Source organism: Podarcis liolepis (genome assembly GCF_965112155.1).
Source record: "Podarcis liolepis genome assembly, chromosome: 12".
Taxonomy (NCBI): domain Eukaryota; kingdom Metazoa; phylum Chordata; class Lepidosauria; order Squamata; family Lacertidae; genus Podarcis; species Podarcis liolepis.
The window spans coordinates 33,716,423-33,734,568 of record NC_139563.1 but is presented as its reverse complement, the minus strand read 5'-3'; the positions used below and the strand labels follow the sequence as shown (position 1 = coordinate 33,734,568).

The 18,146-nt window shown below is 41.9% G+C and overlaps 1 protein-coding gene across 4 annotated transcripts in view; it reads right to left on the bottom strand.

Annotated features, from left to right (window-relative positions):
- Positions 1–2,283: 2,283 nt before the first annotated feature.
- Positions 2,284–18,146, bottom strand: part of HDAC9 (histone deacetylase 9) — a 428,850-nt gene continuing 412,987 nt past the window's right edge. For 2 of the 4 annotated variants that reach the window (XM_083467863.1, XM_083467860.1), the window contains 2 exons: positions 17,739–17,892; positions 2,284–6,892 (listed from right to left, as the gene is read on the bottom strand). In XM_083467863.1, coding sequence (XP_083323989.1) covers positions 6,853–6,892; positions 17,739–17,892 — 194 coding nt within the window. In that variant the 3' untranslated portion in view covers positions 2,284–6,852. Of the gene's footprint in view, positions 6,893–17,705; positions 17,893–18,146 lie in introns of all 4 variants that reach the window. The other 2 variants (XM_083467859.1, XM_083467861.1) reach the window with 1 other exon arrangement.

The following is an 18,146-nucleotide window of genomic DNA, read 5'->3' as shown; positions in this document are numbered from 1 at the left end:
AAAACCCAGAGGAGATCGTTTTGACTGTGCACAAATGCAGGAACAAATCAACAAAACATATGAAACCAAATAATTCAGATAATCCATTCATTAATGTGTGTGGGTTTTCTTTTAAAGATCTGGTGTTCCAGATGTCAGCCCTTGAATGGGATTTTGAAGAATGTATCTAAGTATGTATGGAGCGTTTTTCCACCAAAAGAGCCACAAGTCACCAACATCTCGCATGAGAGGGAAGTTCTGCCAGATGAAGAGGTCAAACTTTTTCAAAGTTTTGCAGTTACACACCTCAAGGTGTAGAAATCAAACACTGTGTGCAAGCAAGATGTTCTTAGCATGGGCAGTGCCAGGGGTGTGTGTGTAAAGGAGGGAAGTTCCCTCCCGACCAAAAACTTGCTTCCCCTTCCCTTCACCTTGTTGGACTCTTGTCATTAACATGTGAGACACAACTCACCCATCTAGAAATATCCTTTGCCCCTTCTCCTTCTCCCCAAATTTTTTTTCCTGCTGCCACCACTGGTTCTTGACGAGATACCATTTTTCTAATGGAGAGAAAGGAAGTCCGGTTGGGCCCTGACACAGCGGCAAAAGAAACCGAACTAAGCATAGAATCATAGCTCAAAGTTGCCGTCTTTAGATCTGCATAGTTTTCTTTTTCTTTCTGTGGTTTTTTAGGCTGACAAGTATCATTAGTTTCAGATTAATGCTCGCGGTTCTTTTTTTTTTATGCACTCCAGCTTGATGGTGCTCAGTGACATTATATTTTAAGAGCTAAATCCCAAAAATTCAACGAGGGTGGCAAGATCAGAGGCTACTTCCGAAACTTCTATTTCATCCAGGTTCCCCGCCCTTTCAAGTGGATTCTTAATATATTTATCTATTAAAAAAGGAGAGACAAACATCAAATGTTCTTATTTCAAACAGGGTTTTTTTTTAATGCGCACAAGAATGAGAGTATAGCCAAATAATTATACAAAACACAAGACCAAAGGACACCCCCCCCCCCCCGCTTTCAGCCTGATTGAAGACTACATCAAGCAATCCCAAAGCCTACATATTTACAACAGACAAAGATTTGGAGCACAATATGACTTTCAGTTATTCACTGGATGCTCTCAGATACAAAAACGTATCAGGAATAATAATGAGAATAATGCTCCACAGGTTCCTCCTTGTCATACCAAGATGATTCCTTTTAGTGCCTTTTATAGTACCCTAGATGAGCTTTGCTCAGTTAAAACATTCCCAGTGGCAGTGAAGCCTTTGTGCCTTATCTGATGAGGTGTTAAATGCACATATGAGTTTTGCATGTTTTTTTTTAACTCACAAAATGATATCTGTGGTAGGGCCTGACCAAGACTGGGACTGCAGTGTGTGGGTGGGGAGTAGGGATAGAGGAGAAAATTGATTCCGTGTGCATTTCAGCTGACTTCCAAAGCAGTATGAGAACCACAAGACCACTATTCTTCCAAGTTCACACTTATCTGAATTTTGCGATGCAATTCTCCAACCAAACATTGCTTACAAAAATGGATTATTTTAGGGGAGGTGTGCATAAAAATGAATTCAAAAACACATACCAGAGAAGTTGTTTGCAAAAGGGTGTGCATTAGTCAATACAGCATATAAAAATGTGTTTGTTAAGAGACATTCGCACTAAAACGCCGGTGAATTTTCATGAGGATTTGTGTGTTTTTGTTTTGTTTTGTTGTTTTTTTAAAAATACAAGTTGTTGCAAAATGTGGAGAACTGAATATAAGACATGAAAAATGAGAAACAGAGAGAACCAACATTGACAATGAAGTGGCCCCTGTATCAGGCCCTTTCCTCACCCTCACAGACCAACTTGGGACACCTAAGGATTTTGTTTCTTGGGTGACCGAAGGTGGTTTGTGGAACTGGAATTCCAGAATAGAACAGCAGTGGGAGAGCACTGACAGATCCTTCCATCCCTAGTGTGGAGGGAACTTTCACTGGTGTCAATGGCAACCCCAATCTGAAGGAAAATAACCATTAGGGAAGGGGGAGATTTTAATTGGGTCTGTTGTGCAGGAAGAAACCTATGTGTTGTGTTCCTGTCCCTGATTGGGAGCCTCCATGGCTGTTATTTTTAAAGTCTCATCTGGTTTGGCCCTTGAATAGTAGGCAAAATATACTCCCTCCCAACCTAGGTTTACCTTATAGTGGAAGTTGTGGGAGGCGGGGATGAATTAGGGAGTCAATATTGACTTAACTTTTCCATATCAAGTGATCTTATAGTAAGCAGATGCTTTTTTAAAAAAAAATAATGGCATCATATTTTAAAATAGCTTTGCAACAGAAAAAATAATGAGAGAGATGGATTATTCTTTTTTTAAATAGTGATTTAAAAAGTTCATCAAAGTCTATGGAAAGATTCCGGGGATAGAAAGGGCTGCCAAGTATCTAAATTGTCACTTCTGCTTTGCATCTTAAACTCAACTCTTCCAGAATTCAAACATTTAAGTTTAACTCACTCATATGAATCCTATCCACCACAGCACAGTCAATATCACGAGACACTTGAGGACCAGACCAGATGAGATGAGATGTGGGGGATCAGTGATTGGATCTCCTGGTGTTTTAATATGAACAAAGCACAGCTGTGGGACCACCCCAAATTGGATTGCCAGAGGGGATCTGAGGGAGCGGGGTCTTAACTCTTTCCCTGACCTTGCGCCAATCTAAACTAGGCCCCTTTCAAGCTGCCTTAAAAACTGTGCCCCACCCTCTCCAATTGGGACTCACATGGGGGGAAATATAATGCAGTACACCCAGCCCTGTGGTCCCAACTCCATTTCTAGGAGAAGCTCTGTAACTACTTCTAAGTTGAAAACCATGGGAACCCAGATCACTCTCGTCTGTTTTGATCCCGTCTTGAAAGTCTGCAATAGGTGTGTCAGAAGTGGTTTGAATAGGGATCACTGTTCATGGTCTGTGCACTCATCCTTTTTGCTCCCCCTTTTCAGGGTCCTCCCCCCAAAAAGAAAACACCTGCAAAGGCTGTTTGATCAGAAGGAAATGCGCAATGAAAAAAACCTGTGGACACACTACAGTTCCTTTCAACTGCCTTTTTAAAAAAACTGTTGTCTGTCTCCAAGCTCTAGCTGGCGTCAGCTACATTTGGATCTGGCTGCATGTCACTCGCTTACTGCAGATGCGCACGCCAGCCTGGAATGTAATAAATACCATTGGGAAGACCTTGAAAAATTAAAAGCATTATCTGTGTGCTTTCCTAGGAGAATATGCTGCCAAATCAAATGCACGTATATTCGGAGACAAGCCCCACTGACTTCAGTGGGGACTTGCTTCTGTGGGGACTTACTCCCTAGTAAGCGTGGATAGGATTTTGCAGCCTTAATGTTGCATCAGTACGGTACTTTAAGAGAGTTTTACACACACACACACACACCCCACATAAGTGTATGGTGTAAGTGAAAACTTCTATACTTATTATGGGCATTTATTCTTCTTGCAATTAATGGTGCAATATTTTGCATTCTTATGTACTGCTTTTTCTTTATTGTCTGAAAGTGCTTCTCTGTTATAGGTGGCTAACTTAGAACCACATACAGTAATTTATTCAAGGGACAACAACGATATCCCTCTCTTTCCCACCTAAAGCTGATCCAGCTGAAGTTTGCCATGTCCTTGCAACTGAGTTACTTGTGACCAACATAGTTTTAAAGGGGCATAGCCTGATCCTATGCATGGAAGTCAATCCATTACTTTGAATTCTTTAATGCTTCTGCCTCCATAAAGTTTCAACATCACACAAGCATATCGACAGGCACCTGAACTACATGCATGAACTTTTCTCCTCTGAAATGTTCAGAATACAACTTGGAGGCAGCCCAAAGCATTTCTGTATGTGCAACGTTTGGGGCTTCAAAAATAATAAGAGGGGATTCGTTGGCTGGTGTTTCCTTTTGCTTGCTGTATTTAAACGGTTTCCTTATCGCAAGCACATCCTGATATCACATGGAGCTCCCAGTAACCCAGACTGATGACCATGAATCTCTGGCCCATATCAAAGTGAAGGGCAGTAGCTCAGTCTCTGCCATGCCTGCAGGAAGTCCCAGGTACATCATCACCTGGTAGGGCTGGGGAAGACCTTTGCCTAAAGACCTAGTGGGCCACTGCCAGGACATTTTATGCAATACTGAGCTAGGTGAACTAACACAGAGATTCAATACAAGGCACTTTCCTGTGCTCTTAACTTGCTTAGCTGAAGCAGTGTTGCAGCAGCTAGTGTTCCTAGACTGTGGCTTTGACGTTGCTGTTCAACTTAGCTTTAGCATGGCAAAATGAGGGTGCGTTACACACAGCCATGTGTGAAATCGAAAGAGGAGTCTGGCTTACAGTCAGATAATAAACGCATGTTTACTCAGAAGGAATCCCTCCTGCATTCAACAGAACTTACTCCTGCTTTGTTTTGGCACAGTTTCGCAAAGTATCTGTAATAAGCTGAGTGCTCTGCAGCTAAAACAGGCACATTTCCACACTATAAAATTAAAGCTAAATGGGCAAATCTTAATTGTTCCTATTTTATCCCATTAATTTCAGATGAGGCTTCAAAAGGAAAAGAATGGATTTTAATAACTATTAAGTGGAGGTTTGCAGCACTTCCGTGTAAAATATGATGCCACAAGTTTAAACCATGAAAGTCAAATAATAAACACCATTAGGCATGGTGGTTGATTTTTCATGAAGCATTGTTTATAGGATGACTATTAGACAATTGGAGTAATTTGTCAAGTACGATCATTCAGAGAAGCAGTTAGAACATATTGCCTTACAAATGTAATCCTATTGGAATCAAAGCACTAGAGTCAGTATCCATTTCCAGATAGTTTAAAGTTCTTCAGATTACTTGCAATAGTCAGGAAAACTGGAGTTGGATGATAAAGCTTTGAGGAGGGTTTGATTTTTCAAATAATTAGTTGTAAATGCTCATCTTATCATAACACTTTCATAAAGGCATGTTCAGCCGGGCTGAATTCTCCTCCAACTTCCTATTTCAAGCACCGTCTCAAATTTCCAAGTTATATCAAACAGTTTCCATATAAGAAGGAAACAGTCTTTCAAATTAAAATGTTAATTGTAAACAAACCTAAACACATTGCGGGGGTGAAGGTGGGGAGAGAATGCAGGCCGCCTATATAACAAAAGAGAATTATATAATTCCATTTGAGTGAAATCTTTCATCTTTGATTTACAGGTTTGAGTCTGCTGTAACTCAAACCACATTTGTTCCATATCTTTCATACCACAGCTTTCCCTAAAATCTTGTTCTAATTAAGGTCCCTTTCAGATTTCTGAATAAAAAGCATGACAGTGTTCATTTATGGCTTTAATGTATCCTTTGAGCTTGGAAAATATAAAAAAGAAGAGCATCACTTGCCGTTCAAACAAAAGGAGGCTATCGGAGACTGCAAAATGGAATGATGGAAGGTAGAGAATAATGCACTGTGTTCTTTAGGGTGTGTGTGTGTGTGTGTGTGTGTGTGTGTGTGTGTGTCTGTTGTGGGGAGAGGGTACAAACAGCTATTGTAACTCCTCTATCGCTATTTGCATCCTTTAAAAATTCTCCGATTCTGAATAAGTGCTATTTCCCTTTCTGTGACAATAAGGCAACATGTGTGAGAGTTTTAAACTTTCATTATCAGCAAAAGGCACAGTTCGTCATGCATCCACAGTTACTCACTATACTGGAAGGAGAAAAAGAAATAACAGGAGACACCTCTTGGGTTGTTGTTGTTGTTGTTGTTTTTTTAGTACTAGGATCCAACGCTTGAAAAGCCTCAAAAAGAAAAGAACATCTGATGCTCTGGTCAGGTTTAAAAAGAAGGATTCTGCGGAAGCACCCCAACCTTGAGGGAAATGCAGGAAGGTCCCTTCTGCTTGCTTGCCTTGAAGCTGGAGCCGAGCAAGAGCTTAAAGCAAGGTAAAGGCAGGAGATTTTTGTGTGTGAGCTAACTGGAATATCTTGCAATCATATACTGACTAGCTGATACCAGCTCCAAACTGAGCAGCATTCTCCCGGAGTCAAACCACCGCTCTCTCTGTCTCCTTGCGGAGAGCGTTTTGTTGCACGGGTTTATAAAATGCCACATGAAAAGTGAGAGAACAGAAAGCAAAATAAACCCCCCCCAAAAAAAGGAGGGGAATGGGGCTAACTTAAAAGAGCAAAGTTGCACATTTCATTAGGGGACAGCTGAAAACCAGTGGAGCAGAGCTCTCTTTCGGCTGAGTCCTCCTGACTCAGCATTTTAAAAATGGCACTACAGAGGAACGGCCCACTGTTTCATTGCACCGGGAGCATTAAACCAATCCTATCGACTCTTTTGACAATGCGAAGAAAAACAAAACCCGATCCAGTAAGACATGTTCAAAATGTCAGAAGCGGTGGGATTTGTGACACTATTTTGTTCCTCCCCTTGATGTTTCTCAGGCTGCTTTCAATTTCCCTCGGCAACCATAGCTGAGAATGTAGAATTGCTTTAATGTTTCTATTCTACCATTTAGGTCGGCAAGTGGATCACACAGCACACGAAAGCAGGCTCTAGGCTCAGGCTTGCCTTGCAAGCTCTGGTTCCCTGTAACTTTAGAATAGCAGCGGTTACATCGAAGGAGTCTCGGAAGAGCCTTTTAAGTCCATCCAACGAACAAGTGAAGCTGCTGTTCAGAATTCTGTGCCCAGTGTTTATGCTCCATCTGATCTCTGCCACCCAAGCAGCAGACAAGACATGTCTAAGGGTGCTTTTTTGGGGGTAAGGGGAGGGGGAAATACACAATGATGTCACACACAGGAAATATCAGAGAGAACTTGGCATTTCACAAGGCTGGCTCTTCTTCCATAGGCTCGCCGGCAGCTCTAGAAAAATAAACAGGCAATCAGAATATGGAACCAGAGTACACAATGACATTGTAGATTTTCATGCATAATCAAAGCTGATTTTTCAGCTCTCCCCCATGTTTATTTGTATTCTTCAGCTATCCATAAATAAAAATTTCTTTCCTAGGAAGTATAAACAAATGTCAAGTGGAAAAACATTTTTGTTCCAAGCAATCACTGCAAAAGGTTCCTGTTTATATTAAAATTGTCAGAATATTTTATAACTTTAGGTTCAGAAATGCACATGCTTTGTGTCAGCAAAATCAGAAAATTTAAATGGAGGGAAAGGTGCAAGCCCACCATCTCTCCTTCTTTCCCCCTAATTTATCCAATTTAACGACAGAGAATACCCTCTTCAAAACCAGGTAACACGTAAGGAATGTAGCGGAGTTTCCAAGTCATCTTGGTCGCGCCGCTTCTCTTTCAAGACCCTGTTGGCTGCTTGCCTGCCTAAAACTTCCGAGCTCCAATTCTGAATTTGATTAGCAGACTGCTGCCATAAAGCAGGTATCTAATAATAATAAATAATCTGATTATGCACATCGTCTTTATTAGGAATCACCTGGGAGACAGCCAACAGGCTGAACTAAATTGGCTGTTCGGAATGTAAAAACAGAGAAGACAAAGTATTTCTCCCCCTGCCCCCTCCTGATTGCTCTGGAGAGTAAAGAAGGAGAGATTATTTTTAAAAACTACGTTGCCGACAGAATGAGAAATCAGATAATATGGGAATCTAATCCTACAGCAATGCTTCAGAACAAGCACACACACACACACACACACACAGAGAGAGAGAGAGAGAGAGAGAGAGAGAGAGAGAGAGAGAGAGAGAGAGAGAGACTTTGTTACTGCTGGATGCCCATTTCCAGATTACTTTCACCAAGGAAATTGCAAATACAATGGGGGAATTTATTAACATCCAAAATATTTACCATTGTAGCTTCCTTTGTGTTCCTTGAATTGCTGCAAGAAGGACACTAGGGTGTGTGTTTTCCTGATGGACAAGCATGTGCCTGATGCAATGGTGATTCTTTCATGTTGTGCATGGTGTGTCACAGTCCTCACACCAGTTTGACTAATGGCAGATAGCCCCACCTTGCTAGGAATAATATCGAGGGACTCACACAAGGGAGCCTTGTTTTTAGTTGTTATGTCTGCAAGTGATACAGAATGACTTTTTTTTTTTTACATTGGTTTGATGTTTCCTTTACATGAATGTAAGATACGTTAAGGAGTGCCAATAGCTACCTAACATACGTAACTTACATTAAACAGTGGACAGCAAGGTCAATAACATATTATTTAGAGGAAACCGAACTGCAGTGGAATAGAAACAGGGCTGATTGTGACTAATTGGCTGTGAGTTTGTTCCTGGGCTCAATTCAAGGTGCTCATGTTAGTGTTTAAAGCCCTAAAATGACTTAAGCCCCAAATATCTGAGAGACCACTTCTGTCCCTACAGATGCTCACAGAATGATCCTCACAGAACAGCAGGGGCCCCCTTCTTGATAATTCCACTTCCCTTAGAAATTTTGGGTTATGTGGCCTGGGAGAGGGCATTTTCTGTGGGGTTCCCTCAAATTTCCCTTGCCACCTGATATGTGTGTTTTCAGGGCCTGTTTTCCTGTGACTGTAATCTGTTTTAACTGTGCTTACTTCTGAATTTTAAATTGTTCTAACCCATCCTGGAACTTGCTGTTGAAAGGCAGGTAATCAATTAATAAAACAGTAATAATAATCAATTAATAATACAGTAGTAATAATAATATCCGTTGGAATGGAAATCCCTGCCTCCTTACATCCCTAAAAACAGGTTTATGAAAAACAGTCTCAAAGCCAGCAGTGCTGTTAGGAAAAGGCGGCCTTGACTGGGTAAGTAGGTAGATGTGTTGATCCATTATTTTAGTTATAGATGTCTATTTATCATCTGTCTATACAAACAGCCCACCTCCAATGCTTTGCATAATATACAATATATTAGGTCCATTATGATAGCAGTATTATGCATAGCTACCTGAGTGTCAGGTCCGATGAGCACAGTGCTGCATCCTTCTGACTGCATAGGTTCAAATAAAACACACTGCGTTTTCAAAGGAAATACCGGTATTCAACCAGCTGAAATGCAACCTCTAGCTTTTACTCAGAAATGCAAATAGGCTTGCTGATCAGAAGGTTGGTGGTTCGAATCCCCATGACGGAGTGAGCTCCCGTTGCTCTGTCCCAGCTTCTACCAGTGCAAGTAGATAAATAGGTACTGCTGCGGCAGGAAGGTAAACGGCGTTTCCATGCGCTCAGGTTTCCGTCACGGTGCTCTGTTGTGCCAGAAGCAGTTTATTCATGCTGGCCACATGACCCGGAAAGCTGTCTGTGGACAAATGCCAGCTCCCTCGGTCTGAAGCGAGATAAGTGCCCCAACCCCATAGTCACCTTTGACTGGACTTAACTGTCCCGGGGTCCTTTACCTTTTACCTTTTGCAAACAAATAATGCAAAAAAAGGAAGAAGTTCCTATTGAAACTTCAAAGAGTCAGAACCTCTTCCTCTATGCTAAACTGTTACAAACAAACTTCAAAGTCTCATTATTATCTCATTCAATTGATGGAGCAAGGACAGTCCATCAAATTACTCTGGTGCTGTGGCAGACAATATCAGTGCTACCATTCTGTCTCCACTGCAGAATTGATATATCTAGATCTATTCTCAATGAGAGCAGAAGCTAGCAACGCCTGATGGTACCTAACTTCCCTTGAAAACCAAGTGATGTGATCAAAACCTATAGTGCCTGACTTTGCAGGCATGTGAAATATAAACACAATGGTGAAATTTCTATAACAGCTGTTAAGCATAATACAGCACAGCACTGAATGTTGTTCATTTTTTGGCACTTGTTTTGGGGAAAATGCATAGCTCATTTGCAGCATAACACTTTCTCATTATAAAGCTAAGCCTATCCTTGTATTTTTCTTGGTATCCTGGGTTCTGTAGATAAATTGTTGGACTTGGATCTTGGAAATGTCCATTCAAATTCCAGCTAAGATTCACTTGGACAAATTGCAACATCTCAAAACTGGTTCTGCATCTGTAAAATGGAAGTAAGAGCAGCTTCCCTTAACGTAGAAAGAAAAGGATTGCCTTGCTGGAGTGATCTAATCCACCATTTTGTTTCCAATAGTTGTCAACTGGGTGACTATGTAAATTCAGCTGATGGCCACCCCTTCCTGTTGCCCCTAGCATAGGGTTGTTGTTATTGTTATTATTGTTGTTGTTTAGCAGTTCAGTCACGTCCAACTCTTTGTGACCCCATGGACCAGAGCACACCAGGCACTCCTGTCTTCCACTGCCTCCCACAGTTTGGTCAAACTCATGTTGGTAGCTTCGAGAACACTGTCCAACCATCTCGTCCTCTGTCATCCTCTTCTCCTTGTGCCCTCAATCTTTCCCAACACCAGGGCCTTTTCCAGGGAGTCTTCTCTTCTCAAGAGGTGGCCAAAATACTGGAGCCTCAGCTTCAGGATCTGTCCTTCCAGCATAGGGTAGACAATGATATACTGCATGTGTACATGGAGATTTCCTTTCACTATCAGGACTGTTGGTAGACTGTGTTCGTGTGCTCCCTTGGTATTGTGAGCAACAACAAAATGGAGATGTGGCCATCCCTACAATGTTCTGTCACTAGTGTTGAAGTAAGATTCATCTGCATGCCCACGTCTCTTCTGCACATGGAATGGGAGAGGGAATCATCCTGTCTTTTGCCACAGGCAACAAAATATATTGGAGGCAGTAAAGCCTATAAAGCAGTTTTATTTATATATCAGGGATGAGAAACTTGGGTCCCTCTAGTTGTTTCTGGGCTATAGCTCACATCAGCCTTGGCCACTGGCCATGTTGGCTGGGACTGATGGGAGATGTAGTCTAGCAACATCTGGAGGGCCCAGGTTCTTCATCCCTGAGATATATTTATATATTTGGGTAGGATTTTTATGTTGTACCACTTCATCTGCCCCCAGAATGGCCTAAATCAGAAAGCATGCAAAGGCAAGCTCCCATACCGTTTCCAAAGTCAGTGATTATTTGGATATAGCTCTTGGTCCAACGCAAGGCTCTAATGAGTCTGGTGTAATCTCATTTCCAAAAAGGAATGGGTACTTATCAGCACATACGATGCGCAGGGCATTACAGGGCCATGGCTGCTGTTTACGGATCAATCTTTTCATTTAAATCAATCGTAGCCTCATTTTCAGCCCCTTTCTTTCATCTTGAACCAGCCCCATCTCTCTTCCCTATTCCCTCCCCCCTCTCTTGACAATTTCAATTAAGTTCCGAACGTAGAGAGCTCTCACGAACGTAGAAAGCTCTGCTTTACCAAACAAAACGTTAAAACACCCAGAAAATCACAGCTTCCCCCTGAAGCCTGCTCCATTTGGCATGTCAGAACAAATCAAAATGAAATAACTGTTTACTCGATGATGTCACTTTAGCAAAAAGGAAGAACGAGAGAGAGAGAGAGAGAGAGAGAGAGAGAGAGAGAGAGAGAGGTGCTCAGCCAAACCATTCTCTCTTTCTTCTCTTGGTGGTAAATGAGTCAGATATTAGCTGGCCAGGGAAAGAGATGCTTTGTTCAAACTCTGAGATGGAAATGAATCATGCTACTCAGAGCACCAATATAACCTCCAATATAATTGGCAAGTCTTTTGTAAGGAGAATGTTTTTCTCACCAAACACACACACACATACACAACCCAAGACCACGCTCTGGATAACAGATGTCAACTAATCAATCAGAACACAGGGCTGGGTTTTCCAGCTATCCCCGTTTGAAGTGAGTGTTTTTGTGTGTGCTGGACGAATAACACTGAACATCATGGGATGCCTTGCTGACAGTTCTTAACTGAGAGGAACCCTGGAGGAAATGGGAGAATGCTGTTGTCTATCATTGGAATGTGTCTTATATCTAGTTGCACTATGATGGGTTCTTTGTGAAGACTGAATGATGACGTGAAGCACAGCAATTTGGGGTCCTTTCTCTTCCATCCCCCAGTGCAATGCCAATAACCCCCCCCCCACGAGTCAGATCAGGGCCCCCACAAAGCCTTATGTTGCTTTGTTGCTTTTGTCTGCTGCCGTACCTTTTTCGCTCTATACTTTCAAATATCTCTGTGCTTGCCTAGGACCAGTCTTCCATTTTGCAAGAAATGAGGCTGTCCAAAAGTTCCTTGTGGAGCACTAAAGAGCGCTACATGATGTTGATGATGATGGTGATGATGATGATGCACAGCAGTGGAGGATATTTGTAAAAGTTAAGTGGGAGTTTTTTAATTAAAAAAAAAATCATATATTGCTCTGCTTTACCACGGCAACAAAAACTCACAGCTCTTCAGAACTCCACAGGCAACATTTGGACAGTCACACACTGTAAGGCCCATTGGAAGCTTGTAAGGCTGGGGCAATGGATGCAGGGCATAACATAGACCTAAACTCTGGAAGAATGATTTGGAATTTACTGCATGTTATACTTTGAAAGAGAATTATATGAAAATGATGCACAGATGGCATTTAACCCCAAGCAGGTTGGTTAAGATGTACAAAGTTGGATCAGATCTGTGTTGGAAATGCAAGAAACAGAAGGAACATTTTTTCACATGTGGTGGACATGTAAAATGGTTAAAGGCTATTGGGAAACAATCTACAATGAGTTTAAAAAAATGTTTAAAACAACATTCTCCAAAAACCCGAGGCCTTTTTGTTAGGAATACTTCAGTCTGAGGTTCCTGGTTGTCAGAAAAAAAATATTTACGTACACAACCATGGCAGCTTGAATTTTGCTAGCCCAAAGATGGAAAGTGAGTAAGATCCCTAGTAAGGAAGACTGGCGACTTAAGATGATAGAATTTTCAGAAGCAGCAGGTTTAACTTACAGAATAAGAAAGCAAGAAGAATCTTTATTCAAAATGGAGTGGAATTTTTTTGCTGAATATTTAGAAAATAATTGTGTACAATTGAAAACACTGGTAGCATTTAGATAAATTCAATGGTATGGTAAATATTTGAAGAATGTAAAATGCAGAAACAATTGGCCCCTCGCCCAGTAAAGCGAGATGAGTGCCGCAACCCCAGAGCCATTCGCAACTGAACTTAACCATCAAGGGTCCTTCACCTTTTTATAGTAAAATATGCAGGAATGATATAAGTAAAATGAACCATGCAAGGGCAGGAGGGAAGTCAATTGTTACATGGTATTATGTAAAATGTTTATTTTGAGGTGTATAAACTGAAAAATTAATTTAAAAAAATATAAAAAAGAAAGCTTGTAAGGCTGGAGTGACGCTGAAAGTTAAAATAGCATTGAGGCATTAATACACACCACTCGCTGGCCTCCAAATTATGTTAAGGTAGGAAAAAGCATGAGGCAACACACCCTCACTCCCCACCTCAAAAATATGAAACTTGTATGGATTTTGGCCACAGAAAAATATTACCTTAATTGGGATTATGGGAGAAAGTGAATCCTTTTACAGTTCAAGATTATGAATGTCTACTGATTTCAGTACAGTGGTACCTCGGGTTACATACGCTTCAGGTTACATATGCTTCAAGTTACAGACTCCGCTAACCCAGAAATATTACCCCGGGTTAAGAACTTTGCTTCAGGATGAGAACAGAAATCGTGCTCTGGCGGCGTGGCAGCAGCGGGAGGCCCCATTAGCTAAAGTGGTGCTTCAGGTTAAGAACAGTTTCAGGTTAAGAACGGACCTCTGGAACGAATTAAGTACTTAACCCGAGGTACTACTGTACAGACTGATGAGATGAGATGAATCTGGAAACTGAACTACTGAATTCATGTGATGATGTGCCCTTGTATCTTTATTTCTCTCATTTTCTTCAACTCCAGTCTTCATTTCAATTTGTGTGGTTGTTTTCTTTTCTTTCTTTCTTTTAAAAAAAGGCTTGGAGGCTGAAATGACCACATGCGATGCTCTGGTGGCTTGATATTTGCAGAAGCAAACGCACTGTTAGAAGAAGTGAAGGTGGCTTTATTTAAGCTCCTAGCAAAGCAATTACTGCTAAGTGGCAGTGGTTTCAAATTAGCACACTCTCAAAATATGACAATTAGCTGCTAATTAGTTTAAACTCTGTAATTTGATATGCCAAACTAATTACGCTTCGTTTTCATTAGCCGAAAACTTGGCTTTATTTCACCATAAAAATTAGGTTCACTCAAACTTAAATGATGGCTTGCATTTTGTTTCAAATCTCTTCACATTGGTAAAAGATGTTTCATGTTTACATCTTTGGCTGATAAAAAGAACTCGGCAGTTCTTTTACATCTGGCTCCCAAGATAAGTCAGGATCTGCAGTAAAATCAATAAGCTAAATTCTGCCTCCCCACACCTCAAATCCCCATGAAATGAAGGCTGTAATCCTGAACTCACTGACCCAAGAAGAAGCCCCACTGAACTTCATAGGGTTTACTTCTGAGAAGACTACAGCTCCCATAATGTCCAGCCAATTTACCAAATTATCATGGATGTTGAGAGTCATAGTCCAGCAATATGCAGGGACCCAAGGTGGATGAACACTGGGCTACACCAAATGTTCTCCTCTCCCTCTTTCCCCTTTCTTCCACTTAATGGATTCAGACCAGTTCCGCTACATTTGGACTCTCCTTTGCTGTGCAGAAGTGCCAAGAAGCACTTGGCATGAATAAACGCAAAGAACTCTATAACATCCTTTTTTACAGAGTCGCTTTTCTGACAATATGCTGTTCTGCGCATGGAACTATTCACACATCATATTGAAATACTTGATCGGTGAAGCGCATTGGCAGTTGTTCTTTCATTTTACAGAATTGTTAAATTCAGGTCCAAGTCAGTCATGTTAGGTCAGTGTGAAACAACAGCTGGCAGGCAGGGAAAAGGAACACTCCCATCCTTATTCATTGACTAGCTGAAAGTGCCCAGCGTTGCCCAGGAATTCAAAGAAACAAAAAAACAACAACAACAAAATTGAGATTTTTAAGTGGCTCATGCAATTTGTTAGTTTTAGGGCTCTTTATTACCCCATTTCCATTCTCTCTGACATGGCCATGGCATCACTTGAATCCAGTTGTGTTTTTTTGGTGGAGAATGATGTTTAATTTGTTTTTTTTAAAACCCTTATCAGGCATAGGCAACCTCGGCCCTCCAGATGCTTTGGGACTACAGCTCCCATCATCCCTGACCACTAGTCCTGTTAGCTAGGGATGATGGGAGTTGTAGTGCCAAAACATCTGGAGGGCATGGTGAGGAGGGGGTGGCGATGAAGGAGTTGCTGCATCTCCTTTCCCCCTCCCCTCCTGACTGCACCCCAGAGAGCAGGAGGGTTGTATCCTGCTGGGCATTGCTTTGTCAGAACATCCTTTGAAAGCAAGGGTACCAACTTAAATAAAATATTGGGGTGTGGGGTGGGGCGGTGGCCAGGTAAGCCCCACACCACATAACCAATCACAGTATGCAGCACGCACACACACCATTTGAATGGCAATTCCCACCAACTTTTGGGAGCTGCTGCCCCATCAAATATTATATTGACCTCAGCTTCTATGCTTGTGAGAAACATGCTGGTGAAGCAGTCCTCTGCAGCCAGCGGGACTGCACCCTTGAGGCATGTTTCCTGCTGTGCTTCTTCACATGCTCAGCTGCTGTGCCAGGCATGTCTTGCCTCCTCATTCTGCCATCCCCAAGAGTTGACCACCAACGTGCCTTCGTTTGGTGTAGTTCAGGTCCCAGCTGTTCTGCTGATGCTATCAACAACAATGCTGCCTCCTCCCACACTGTAGCTGCCAGTTACCCTCCTGCAACTGCTGCTACATTGTAGGAAGTGGTCACCTGAGCTCATTTGCTGTCTCCAACTGACTCCTACACCAGCTATTCAGCTCTGATTCCAAATGGATGCAGGAGGTGTCCAAATACCAAACTCCACTCCATCATTTCAGGAACTGTCACACCAAACTATAAACAGTCTATTCAGAGCCATCCAAACTAGCACAGTTTGGAACAGTTGGGTCCATTATATGGACTCAAAACTGTGCCTGAAGTTATCCAAATGTAGGCCAAACCCACTTAATTTCAAAAACCATTGACCAATGATATCTCTGGAGACAGAGATGCATTTTGGAATATTATGGCCCACTATCTTGATTCAAAATGGTATCCAAAGATGTCCAAACCCAGAGAAAAACTGGCACACCCAGCCCAGGAACTGTCATGCTAAATTGGATGACGTTCTCTCAAGAGGCACCCAAACCCATGGAGAACAGACCGATCAGGAAGCAAGGTGTGGTTCACCTTGTTCATCAGAGGACAACTCCTAATTTTGGCCAAGCAGATCTATGGAAATATATTTTCGTTAGCATAACAGTTCTTTGACAACAGACGAAATCTGGGCCTATCCTTTTTATATCTAGGTGATACCAGTTTAAAATTCAAAATATACAAGTTTCTATTCAACTTAATTCTGTAGTGTGGGCACCAGTGCTTGAATCCCGTTTTTGTGATGGTTCCCTCAGAAAGCTGTGGCAGAGGGCATGATTTGACTAAAATCTGGAGTCAGGGTCTGGGGATTGTGCCCATTAAGGGCCCTCAACCTTTGCCTCCACCATTTAAGCCTTGTTGGGCTTGTTGATAAAAGTTTTGTTGGGCTTGCTGACAAGAGTGGTCAGAGTTTTGTAGGTGTGACAACAAAGTTCATGAAGATAACTTTCAAGCAGTACAAAACGATAGAATATTGTGGCCACTAGATTTGGGGGCCCCTCCAAACTGGTGTGTGTTTGGATTGTGTGTGTGTGTGTGTGTGTGTGTGTGTGTGTGTGTGTGTTGATTCTGAAACATGTCACTGATGCAATAATAGTGCATTAGTGGTGGATTTGTACTGGACCATCCACACCTCATTCCAATTTATTAGTTGTTCTACAATGCTTTCTCAGTGTTGCCACATTATTGCCAACCAAAGGGGAACTCTTGAGGCTTATAGCACAACAAAACCAGGAAAAAAGAACAGCAGCAGCAGCAAACAGGATTGAAAGTGGGACTGTATATAACCATTCCAATACCATAAGTGCTGGTTTTGACCTATAAAGCCTTAAACAGCTCAGGACCACAATACCTCAAGGACCACCTCTTTCCATATGAACCCACCCAGACCCTGAGATCATCTTCTGAGGCCCTCCTTTGTGTGCCTCCTCCTCGAGATGTGTGGAGGGTGGCAACACGAGAACGGGCCTTCTCTGCAGTGGCTCCCTGTCTGTGGAATGCTCTCCCCAGGGAAGTTCACCTGGCGCCTTCATTCCACACCTTTAGGCACCAGGCTAAAACATTCCTTTTTAACCAGGCCTTTGGCTGATCTGTTTGACATTCTATACCCTTTTAAAATGTGGCTCTTTTCTGGGGGGGGGGGAAGGAGGTGTTATTGGGTTGTTGTTTTTATTCTGATTATATATGTTGTGATCTTTTCTGTGAACTGCCCTGAGACCTCTGGGTATAGGGCGGTATATAAAGGCTAATAATAATAATAATAATAATAATAATAATAATAATAAATGCACAATAAAAAATGACATCTAGAGCAGCCCAGTTTCCCGAAAGCCAAACAATCCAAGGCAACTATAGAATGCTTCTCTGTCTCTGGTTGTTCCAACATTGTCAAGGAAAACAATATGAAGTTAAAACATGCAAAAAAAAAAAAAAAAAGAGTCTGGATTATTAAAAAAAGGACTTAAAACACGTTCCTTCAGTCACACAACAGAAGTACGCAAACACCTGTCACTTGCCGTTCTAAGATTTTGCACGTACCTGGCATGTTCATGTGAGAAAGGCTGGTCCACATCCACCGAGAGTAAGGCCATAGCTGAGACTGCCTCTGTCTCCTCTGTTTCTTGTTTCTGAGTCTCAGCCAGCTTACAACTAACTGGCACAACGTAAGGCTCCACAGACTTCCAGTACTTGCCTAAAGAAAATACACCATAATAACTGTGCAGTCCCATAATTTATGGGAAATTTAGCTAGCATGGTGGTATAACCCTAGTAATTGCTTAGGTCCAACGCAGAGTGCTTATAAGTGTGTGGAGTGGTTGCAACAGGGAATTTCAAACGGCTGTGATGAAGTTATGATTCTGGATCCCACAGTGCCAAGTTGGAAAGTGCTCTCTTTTCCAAGGTCTGTGTCACAGCCCTTCCTAAGAAAGCAATAAAGTGAAAGAA